This window comes from Oncorhynchus clarkii, chromosome 3 (assembly GCF_045791955.1).
Source record: "Oncorhynchus clarkii lewisi isolate Uvic-CL-2024 chromosome 3, UVic_Ocla_1.0, whole genome shotgun sequence".
NCBI lineage: Eukaryota > Metazoa > Chordata > Actinopteri > Salmoniformes > Salmonidae > Oncorhynchus > Oncorhynchus clarkii.
The window spans coordinates 71,878,765-71,890,298 of record NC_092149.1 but is presented as its reverse complement, the minus strand read 5'-3'; the positions used below and the strand labels follow the sequence as shown (position 1 = coordinate 71,890,298).

The 11,534-nt window shown below is 45.9% G+C and overlaps 1 protein-coding gene across 2 annotated transcripts; it reads right to left on the bottom strand.

Moving 5' to 3' along the window:
* Positions 1-1,293: 1,293 nt before the first annotated feature.
* On the bottom strand, positions 1,294-10,401 carry LOC139403238 (immunoglobulin superfamily member 2-like). 2 transcript variants are annotated; one of them, XM_071146931.1, is made up of 11 exons: positions 10,139-10,401; positions 8,983-9,357; positions 8,361-8,777; positions 7,687-8,097; positions 6,442-6,831; positions 5,315-5,689; positions 4,823-5,215; positions 3,758-4,174; positions 3,221-3,619; positions 2,267-2,686; positions 1,294-2,159 (listed from the first exon to the last, which is right to left on the bottom strand). In XM_071146931.1, the coding sequence occupies exons 1-11, from the start codon at positions 10,200-10,202 to the stop codon at positions 1,966-1,968; spliced, it is 3,855 nt and encodes a 1,284-aa protein (XP_071003032.1). In that variant the 5' UTR covers positions 10,203-10,401; the 3' UTR covers positions 1,294-1,965. The 2 variants fall into 2 exon arrangements, with proteins under 2 accessions (XP_071003032.1, XP_071003033.1); XM_071146932.1 differs by having other exon boundaries at positions 1,294-2,156; positions 10,139-10,332.
* Positions 10,402-11,534: the final 1,133 nt, after the last annotated feature.

Genomic DNA, 11,534 nt, shown 5'->3' with positions numbered 1-11,534 from the left:
ACCCCTGGTACACGGTTTGATTTACAGCTGTCAGCCAATCAGCATTCAGGGCACGAACCACCCAGTTTATAATGTACATTCTCACCTCTCAACACTTGACAATCTATTCACAGCTTCTTATCATACATTCCTACTCTACATTGTCACATCTTTTAATAGGCTGTACACCGTACTGTTTCCTCTTACACTGTGACCCCGGTGTTTTTTACAGACTGTCCACAGCTGGTACACCATCAGTTGATTTGCCAGGAACATCTCTTGTAATGTAGGAAGGAGCCTGTTGTCCGAGTCCTTTTGCTCAAAGGTGCGAGAGCAGTAAGTGATGGAGTCTATTCTCTCGCAAACTCCCCCACAGATGGGCTGTGTTAATCATTGATAGGCTGAATGCAGAGAGGAGAAAGAGAGAGAAAGCAATAGCGAGCGAGATGAAGGTAGAAAGGAGAGCAGTCCCATGCTGACACTCTTCCTCTGTAGGCAATGTTCAGTACCGCCAGCATTCCATTGTGAAGGAGCAACATCTGCTAGAAGACTCAGCACTCTCTGAAACACAGACACACACACACAGCATCCCTCTCGGGGTGGTACATGCAATACCACAAGCAATGTGTAGACATCTCTCAGGTTTAGTGCAAAATATTTTTAATATGCTCCTAGCACCATGTTCCTAATATAGTATATATTATAAAGTGATTGGTTTATTCACATATAAATCATAATAGTAGAATAGTGTTACTACTACAAACTATTATAAATTAATATAAAGACTGATTACAGTAAAGCAACTCTCTGTGCCACTGCACACAGTTTCCACTAGAGTGAGCTGTTTCACTGAGAACCAGTGTATACATAACGAGGCAGCCATGACCACAACGTTTGTCATGTCTCGCATACATGCACAGCCCACTTCCCAATGGCCAAGGCACAGCAGAGATGGAACATTCACTGATGAAAAGCTTGCGATAATGTATACTTGGTAATACACTACTGTGCGTGTGTGAAGGTTTCCGTTCTCTTCGCAGTGTGACTGCTCTGACCTACATAGATGACATTCAGACCGCAGGACCAGAGATGACTGGGCCTTTCAGAGCTCAGCAGAACTCAGCAGGACCACAGATGCTTCCTCTTTACAGGGTAGAGACGCAATTACTTCCTGTTTAACGGGCAGTCAATATGTTTCACATATGACAAGGAGAGAGGTGACATAAACCACCACATTCACATCCACACGAGACAAAGAGGTAGTTTTCCACACAGTCCCATGCTGACAGAGTTAGAAAGCCAAGAAGATCAGTCATGTGCTAATACTCTATTTATTACAAACCAGATAATACACCAGCAACTTTGCAAATGATACATGTCTGAGAGCAGCGCTTTATTCACCTCTTCATATAAAATGTTTGTGATACCATAAAGTCTTTCTCAGAGATCTTTCAGAAGTGTTTTAAAAGTCTCGTAAGCAGTCCCAACTCAAACAGGTGAAGAAATAAAACGCTACAAATAAGTACAGAACACGGCAGAATATCTTTCAACAATTCACAAAGATAATATTTGTGAAAAACTCATTCATACAAACAATGATCAGACATGATCCTTTGAGCTTTGAGTCATCAGAGAATACGGATGTAAAACTAAGTTTGAAAAAAGTTGTCTCAAAGTTAAAGCAGTGCCAATGTACATTTCAAGTTCTAGAAAATGTGTGCAACTGTAAATCCTATTTGTAAACAAGTAAAAAGCATGCTTGGATCCAAAAATCAACCACATTAACATTTTAAAAAAAAGAAGCTCATTCTGCCCTCTCCCCCTATCTCCTTTCCTGTTCTCTCACGTATCCCCCTTCCCACTCTTATCATCCCTCCCCATCCCACATCCTCTCCTTTTCTCTCTTCATGTCTTCTCCTCACTGATGTACTCTTCCTCTCATCTACGCATCCTCTCTCTGTTTCACTTCTCTCCTCTCCCATGTGCTCAGTCTTCTGGGCGTGGATTAAACTCCAGCCACAGAGATTTGGCCTGTTTCTTGTTTCCAGCTGAGCCCTGCCGCTTCAGCTTGATTGACAGCACCACGACAAGAATCGCCAGGATACAGACAAGAGGGATGAAGATGCCTAGAACTAATTCAGTAACGAATCCTCGTTCAGACAGCAACTCAGACACATCTTCTGGGGAAGGAGAGAACAGAAGAAGGTGAGAAATAAAGACAACACATTCTGATTCAGTTGTATTTGTACAGTCAGATGTCATGGACTCATAAGTGATGACATCATACCTATTGGTCGTCGTACAGTGAGGTTGGTTGTTCCTGATTGGTTGGTGGCGCTTAATTCCCAGTTGCTATGAATGAGCTTGTACTGGTCCACTTGACACTGGTAGACTCCACTGTCCCCCTGAAGAGCTCTCTGCAGACCCAGCAGAAAGGTACCACGGGTGGGCCTGGAGAAGATCAGCCTCCCCTTCTGGTCCTGGAGCCCTTGGTTGTCCTGGTCCTCAGGGTACTTCAGGACACCATCATGGCCCAGAATCACTAGAGGAACCCTGAGAGAGGAGGAGGAGCCACGCCTCATGTAGAACCAGGTGAGAGAGTAGAGAGAGGCGGGGTCACCTGAGGTCAAGGCACAGGTCAACTCTGCCCCCTCCCCCTCTTTGACCTCCATCTCCAGATCTGTCTGGTTAACACTGAGGTCAGTCACTGGGACAGAGAGAGAGACAGAAAGAGAGAGAGGCGGGGTCAGATATTTGTACATTGTTACAACACTGTATATGTAAATAATATGACATTTGTAATGTCTTTATTCTTTTGAAACTTCTGTATGTGTAATGTTTACTGTTCATTTGCATTGTTTATTTCACTTTTGTATATTATCTACTTCACTTGCTTTGGCAATGTTAACATATGTTTCCCATACCAATAAAGCCCCTTGAATTGAATTGAAGAGAAAGTCAGAGAAACTGCAAATCAGCACAACAAGATACTCTATAGATGTGATATACATTGCAGATCCATGTCCTTTTACCAATGCAGCATTGCCTTGCTTTGTTATCAGGGTAACTCGGTTTTGACTTAGATGGAATTCAGCTTTGTCCGATTTGACTTTTTGTAGCAGGTTAGGAGAATTCGAGCAGCAGGTTAGGAAAACTAGGTTAAGGTTAGGAAGAGTGTTAGGGTTAGCTAAACTGCAAAAAAAAAAAAAATATCCCTTCTAGCCATGACCGGATAACACACCTGTCTGGAGTACACGGAGTTCCATGGCTGCAGAAGAGGGCAGGAGCTTGTACCATCGACCAAGAGGATCCTGTAGCCACTCCTCCACCACGCAGTAGTACATCCCACTATCCCAGCTACGTGCCTGTCGAATGGTCAGCTCGAAGCGTTGACCTTCACGTCTCCTCATGCTGATTCGCTGTTCACCACCTAATCCCGCACCTTGGCCTACCGTTACCACGGCGTCATGGTATGAGTGAAGGATGGTCTGGTTCCCCTCCCCCTTCTTCTGAGCCAACCAGATGACAGCGAAGAGGGAGGAGTTAGCGGTTGGCTTGACGACGGAGCATTCCATCTGTATGTCTGTGTTGACACTCTGATCCAGAGGGGAGGGACTAGAGGACAATGTGAGTACACTCTCTGGGAGAGGGAGATAGAGGGAGAGTCCACACAGTCAGACAATCATAGACAAAAACACAGTGTACATGTTCACACGGACACATAGATGAGTTGAGATGGAAATCAGATGACTACCATTATCATAATCATCATACTTACCTATTGGTTTTACTGTGAGGTCAGCTGTGCCTGATTGGTCTGAAGCAGTCTGTTCCCAGATGCCCTCATGATTGAGCTTGTACTGGTCCACTTGGCACTGATAGACTCCACTGTCACCCTGAAGAGCTCTCTGCAGACCCAGCAGAAAGGTACCATGAGTGGGCCTGGAGAAGATCAGCCTCCCCTTCTGGTCTTGGAGCCACTTGTAACCTGGGTACTTCAGTAAGCCGTCACGACCCAGAATTACAAGAGGAACTCTGGAAGAGGAGGAGGAGCCACGCTTCAAGTAGAACCAGGTGAGGGCGTAGAGTGAGGTGGGGTCAGAAGCACCAGAGGTCAAAGTGCAAGTTAGCTCCACTCCCTCCCCCTCTCTGACCTCTGTCTCCTGTTTTGTCTTATCCACACTGAGGTCACTCACTGGGAGAGAGAGAGAGAGAGAGAGAGAGAGAGGGGGGGGGGGGGGGGGGCGGGGAAAGAAAGGAAGAATGAGAGAGGAAGCAGGGAGAGGGTGAGGGGGAGAAAGAAAGAAAGAAAGAAAGAAAGAAAGAAAGAAAGAAAGAAAGAAAGAAAGAAAGAAAGAAAGAAAGAAAGAATGAGAGAGAAAGCAGGGAAAGGACCGTAAACAATCATTCAATAAAAAAATTTGGGCAAGCAGGCCAATTCAGCAAATCAGTACAGTACAAATCAGTACCGTACAAATCAGTACCGTACAAATCAGTACAGTACAAATCAGTACCGTACAAATCAGTACCATACAAATCAGTACCGTACAAATCAGTACCGTACAAATCAGTACAGTACAAATCAGTACCGTACAAATCAGTACCGTACAAATCAGTACCGTACAAATCAGTACAGTACAAATCAGTACAGTACAAATCAGTACCGTACAAATCAGTACAGTACAAATCAGTACTGTACAAATCAGTACCGTACAAATCAGTACCATACAAATCAGTACCGTACAAATCAGTACAGTACAAATCAGTACCATATAAATCAGTACAGTACAAATCAGTACAGTTCAGGTCCATATCCTAACCTGCAGTAATCGGAGTAACTCACCTGTCTCTTTTAGGCGGAGTTCCATGGCTGCAGAAGAGGGCGGGAGCTTGTACCATTGGCCGTGAGGATCCTGTAGCCACTCCTCCACCACGCAGTAGTACATCCCATTGTCCCAGCTACGGGCCTGTCGAATGGTCAGCTCAAAGCTCCGCCCCTCACGTCTTCTCATGCTGATTCGCTGTTCTGTGCCTAATCCCAGCCCTAGCGTTATCACAGCATCACGGTCTGAGCTGAGGACCGTCTTGTTCCCCTCCCCGTTCTTCTGGGCCAACCAGCTGACAGCGAAGCGGGATGAGTTAGAGGTTGCTTTGGCTACGAAGCATTCCATCTGTATGTCTGTCTTGACACTCTTATCCAGAGGGGAGGAGCTAGAGGACAAGGTGAGTACACCCTCTGGAAGAGGGAGAGAGAGAAAGACAGATAAATAAAGAAAGCGTGATGAAGGCTGAGACCCTAACTCTAACCCCAGGTTGACCTGTTGACCTGACCTACTTGGATTCTGGACCAGCACACCCAGAGCGTTGGAGTTCTGTGGCTTCCTGTGCCTCCCTTGCAGGAACACTGAGATCACACACTGGTAGCGCCCAGCCTCCTTGTGGCTCGCTTTGATGATGCGGAGGTAGTAACGCACTTCCTTCTTCCCTGTGGTCGCCCTCAACTGGTAGTTGCTCTGGTCGCCACTCCAGGTGATGTCACCAGTGTACGACAGGGTCAGGATGTTGTCTGGGGCAGACTGCCCTTCACGCTGCAGGCTCCACGTTACAGTAACCGGGAGGGAGGGCCCTTGAACCCGACACACCAGCTCCACCTCACCCCCCACTGTCACCTGGACACCACGACTACTCAGGTACACACTCAGCAGAGACTCTGCAAGGAAAATGATGAGATATCACTGATGACAATGATGAGATACCACTGAGATGACAATGATGAGATATCACTGATAACAACTATCAGGCCTCTTAGGACCAAACTCTAACAGTGGCTGTGAGGATAAGGAGAACATGGTCATCTGCAAAAACATTTAATCAATCTATCTGATGTGAGAGATCAGTCATCAAGTATAAAGTTATTGATCTCTACATAGATAATGTGGGAGCTGAAAGCCTACCTCATGCTTCTTGCTCAGTTGATCTTTACCAACACTTTGAAGAATAAATATTTGTGCTGGGTTAAATTAAATATTCATGGACATCAACGAGGCAAGCAAACATTTCGTTAGAATTTTTATGTTATGTTTGTCAACTTTGAATCTCTCCCTCTCCCTTTCCCCAAATAGCCGCAGGAAGTAGTTTGGGGGTGAGGGTGGAGGTTTTCTGTTTTGCCCTCATTACAGACTGTTATATAGGTCTGTTAATACAGGACTAGTAGGCCCAGCGCACATTTGTTTTTTATTCTGTTTTTTTAGGTGGTGCTGTAGCACCCTCAACAACCCTACTTCCCATGGCTATGACCTCCCTCTCTCATCCCGGCCGGCCAAACCAATAACCCGGACAACGCTGGGCCAATTGTGAGCCGCTTCATGGGTCTTCCGGTCGTGGCCGGCTGCGACATAGCCTTGGATTGAACCCGGGCCTGTAGTGACGCCTCTAGCACCACGATGCAGAAAGTGCTCTTACCCACATGATGAACCTCTACGCTGCAGTCCTGTGATTGGCTGTGAGTTTTCTTGCCGTTGCCGTTGGCTTCCGTGGTCCACTCAGAGACGGTGCACTGATAGGCTCCTGCGTCAGAGGGCGTGACCTCACCCAGCTCCAGGGTGAATATGTCTGCCATGGGACGCATTGTACGAACATTACGCTTCCCAAACTCTGCCCCCAGTTCCATCACACCCACACGGCTCAGGCTGATGACATCACTGAAGGGGCCTGTTGCCATTGAGGCTGATCTGTGTTGCCAGGTGATAGAGAGCTGACCCTTGACCCCGCTCACTCTACAGGTGAGTTGTAGCGCATCCCCTTCGTCAACACTCACCTGTTGGGTCTCCATGGCAACAGTCAAACCACTTTCTGAGGACAGACAAAAAGAAGGTGCTGAGTATGTGATGAGTGTGTGATAAGTGTGTGTGTGTGTGATGAGTGTGTGTGTGATGAGTGCGTGTGTGTGTTGTACATATGTAATAACTGTTTTCAGAGCCAGGTCAATGCATAAACTGAACTTATTGAGGATCTCACCCCCTGTTGTTGCTTGGTGTAGCAACCACATGGAAAGCTGATGAAGCACCTACAATTTTGCTCTGGCTCTGACTCAGTGCTTGATGACTCATCTTAATGACCCAGCTGCTCTTTCTTCATCTGACAATGTTTTCTCTCATAGTCCGACAGCATCTGGTCGTCGCGGTGGTGGTACAGGTCTACTCATTTCTCCTAAGTGGAGATTTTCTCTTTTCTCCCTCACTCACCTGTCCATCTCCTCATTTGAATTCCATGCTGTCACTGTCACTTGTCCACTCAAGCTTAATATTATTGTCATCTATCGCCCACCAAGTGCCATTGGAGAGCTCCTCAATGAGCTTGACACCTTGATAAGCTAATGTCCTGACGATGGCTCACTGATCTTTGTACTTGGAGACTTCAACCTCCCGACATCTGCCTTCGATTCATTTCTTTCCAACTCTCTCTTTTCCCTCCTTGCCTCTTTTGACCTCACCCTTTCCCAGTCCCCTCCAACTCACAGGGCAGGCAATACTAGAGGCTGCTCGCCTACTAATCTCACTGCAACTCCCATCCAGGTCTCTGATCACAGAGCGTCTGCCAAATGACTAAAATGTAAGCGTAAAAATGTAGCTCTGACTTGGATTGGCTTCTTACTTGCTTACACACCTGTAGCCTTGCTTCTGATTGGCTTGGTGTCATATCACTCACCTGTAGCTGTGATGGTGATAGTCTCTGTGGTGGAGTCCTGGGTGGATCCCTGTGTGAAGACCCCGTTCCCATCCCTCTCCTCTGGCCAGGCCCTGCAGTGGTACACTCCCTGGTCCTGGGTTCTGACAGGTTGCAGAGTGAGCAGGTGTGTCTTCTCCCTCGTTCGCACAGCTCTCAGCTCACCCCCTCTCTCTCGCCCCCCATACTCCGGCCCCACAGACAGGACCCCCGTGGGCCCAATATGGGCCAGCTCCTGGTTGTCCTTGACCCAGGCCACTGAGAAGAACTGACCCACCGGGCCCTGTGTGTTCACAATGCACTGCAAGGATAGCTCCTCCCCCTCTTGAAGGTGTGTTTTGTGCACGGTCATACTCACCACCATAGAACTAGAGCCCTGGTCTGGAGCCACCACTGAGAGAAAGACAGGAAATAACTCACAATAATCTCTTAGACATACAGTAAACTCAGCCCTCATAATCACCTCTGAGACACAGGAAACCCCATCTCAGCATTTACTTACAGGAAATAAGACAAAAGAGTGAATGGGCGTAAGTCCTCTTAAGCCATAAGTCCTCATAACCCAGAACAATCACCCAAATATTTGATGGCTGTGTAAACACAATTTGGGCTAAGACTCAGGATGGGAAGCAAAAAAACACTAAGGTGTTTCTCACCTATGGCTTTGACCTCCAAAGTGGTTGGCTGTGTGTCTTTTTGGGCGATTGGGTACCAGCTCCGGTCTGGGTCTTGGATCCACTCCTGGGCCTGGCAGGAGATCCTCCCTGCATCGGACAGCTCAATCCTGGCCATCTTCAGCCTGTAGGTGGCCTCCTCCAGCTTGTCCAAAACAATGAACCCTGCCTGGTATCGACCCTCAAACCGCTGACCCGGACTCACCTTCAAATCACGGTCCAGAGAGATGATGGGGTGGGGTGAGGCTTCCCTGTCTCCATGGTGATACCAGGTGATGGACAGGTGGGTGTGCTGGAAGGTGTTGCTGGAGGCGAGACATTGCAGGGTTAGGTCGTCACCCTCTGATAGGCTAAAGGAGGCGGGGCCAGTGGAGGAGGCGGTCAGGGTGTCCCCAATCACTATGGAAACAGGATTTGAGGGATGGACATCAACACTACAGTATGGTTCTGATTGACTGATACAGTATATCTGGTAGACAAATCACTACGTGATAAGTCCAGAGTTATTTCAAATAATGGCTTGTTAATGATACACATACAGCAACCACAGAAGGCATTGTCATTTAGGCAAAATTAGATGAATAAGTAAGAAAAAAAACATTACCCTTCAATGTGGTCTTTGCGTTGTATGTCCCGTCATATACAGCTTCTGAGTTTGGGGTGTGGCACTCATACTCTCCCTCGTCCCCATCCACCAGACTCTTCACGTGGAAAAGGACCGAGGTCACTGACAGGCGCTCCAGAGTGATGACACCCTCCCTGACGCGGGCACCGTACACCGCCATGGCATAGTTTTTGTCATCTGTGCTGATGATCTGGATCTCCTGGGTGGGTTTTTCTGGCTTGTAGACTGAGAATCTGAAGTCCTGCTGGGCCGACGGGTTAGAGAAGCCACTCACGTTGCAGGAGATGGAGATAGGGTAGCCAATCACACGATGCAGAGGGCCAGACTGCAACTCGACAAGCACCCTGGCCCCGCCTAGATGGAGAACATAAGTAAATACAGGAAGATGATATTCTCAGACTAACTTAAAGAGAATTATATCTAGCTTCAAATATGACCTCTCTTTTTTAGAATGATTGCAGTCTGCACTGTCTGCCTCTCATCAACAAACTATAAATAATGCATTCATATCGCAACTGTCATGTGACAATTGTAATGGCTTGAAAACAGCCACAGCTCCATCTCTTAGACTAACACCTGCTGTGGGGAGTTTTGATTGTGCTGCTAATCAAAAGGTGTAATTACTGCTGTTACGTTGCAATTTGGAATAAATCATTTTCAATCAGCAGGGTTTGTGTTAGTTTAATTGTTTTCATAGCGCTTGTTTGATCAAATCAAAAACATTGTGACTCATTCCAAGTAGACATTTTCTGTCATGCGAACGGTATTTCATAACATTTTATCAGTAGACCAACTATGAAGAGAGGAGCTTTTAGAAACACTGATATAGAACTGTGGCCATTTCAACAGTCCACCCCCATCATCTGACCCCAGGACTCTAAAATGCAACTCAATACTTTGGACTTTGCTGATAATTAACAGGTCAAACAGAACCGAGAATTTGCACAACCTTTTGTGCCTTTATGCAGATCATTTTTTCACCCAGCAAATTAATAGAGGAAACTGTATCACATTTTACATATAACATTAGAATGTTCTTAAATGTGTGTAGTGTTCTTCCTCATTTTGCCAACCAACAGGCACCCCCATGGGTAGGACTGGAGGTGTGTGTGTGGTGACCTGAAGATCCTCTTACCCCATTGGATGAGTCCACTCAGGAAGAACAGGATACTGGTAATGTACGGCTGGAGACACCCCATCCTGCTCCTAACTGACCGACACGCTAGGCCAAACTGCACACCAAACACAAGGCTGTATCAACTACACACCAGTTTCAGTTATCTGCTCTCAGACACCTCCGGTCTGTCTGTCTGTGTATCTGTCTGTGGTAATATGTGTGGTGTTATGATCTTTTCTTGAATACTTTCTGCAGACAGACTAGGAGGAAGTAGGAGCTGTGGTTTCTTGGCAACTGAAAAAAAAACACATAGTGTCTGTGTGTGTGATTGCATATGTGTGTGCATGTGTGTGCGTGTGTGTGCGTCAGTGTGCGTGCGCGCGTGTGTGTACATGATGTGCAGAGTGTGTACATGATGTGCATGATGTGTAGAGTACTAGTCAAAAGTTTGGACACACCTACTCATTCCAGGGTTTTTCTTTATTTTTTTACTATTTTCTACACTGTAAAATAATAGTGAAGACATCAAAACATTATATTTAAGATTCTTCAAAGTAACCACCCTTTTCCATGATGACACTCTAGGCATTCTCTCAACCAGCTTCATGAGGTGGTCACCTGGAATACATTTCAATTCATTTTCACCCAGCAAATTAATACATGAAACTGTATTGGGGCGGCAAGTAGCATAGTGGTTAGAGTGTTAGGCCAGTAACCGGAAGGTTGCTAGATCGAATCCCTGAGCTGACAAGGTAAAAATCTGTTGTTCTGCAGTTAACACACTGTTCCTAGGCTGTCATTGTAAATATGAATTTGTTGATAAATGACTTACCTAGTTAAATAAAAGTATTTTACATACAACATTAGAATGTTCTTAAACGTGTGAAGTATTATTCTTCATTTTGCCAACCAACAGTCACCCCCAGTGAAGACATCAAAACTTTATGTTTGTGATTCTTCAAAGTTTGAGTTTGGCTTGATGACATCTTTGCACACTCTTGCACTCTCTTGGCATTTAAAAATGTTAAAAATGAATTTCCTTCTTAATGCATTTGAGCCAGTCAGTTGTGTTTTGGCAAGGTCGGGGTGGTATACAGAATATAGCCCTATTTGGTAAAGTCCATATGGCAAGAACAGCTCAAATAAGCAAAGAGAAACAACAGTCCATCATTACTTTAGGACATGAAGGTCAATCCATCCGGATAATTTCAAGAACTTTGAAAGTTTCTTCAAGTGCAGTCACAAAAACCATCAAGCACTTTGATGAAACTGTCTCTCATGAGGACCGCCACAGGACAGGAAGACCCAGAGTTACCTCTGTTGTAGAGGATAAGTTCATTAGAGTTAAATGCACCTCAGATTGCAGCCCAAATAAATGCTTCACAGAGCTCAAGTAACAGACACATCTCAACAT

Bases quoted from the DNA above. Each gene is read 5' to 3' on its own strand.
- LOC139403238 (XM_071146931.1), bottom strand. From the start codon at position 10,202: ATGGGGTGTCTCCAGCCGTACATTACCAGTATCCTGTTCTTCCTGAGT. The intron at 9,358-10,138 runs GTAAGAGGATCT...TTCTCCATCTAG, and splicing joins GAGTGGACTCATCCAATGGG to GCGGGGCCAGGGTGCTTGTC. The intron at 8,098-8,360 runs GTGAGAAACACC...TCTTTCTCTCAG, and splicing joins TTTGGAGGTCAAAGCCATAG to TGGTGGCTCCAGACCAGGGC.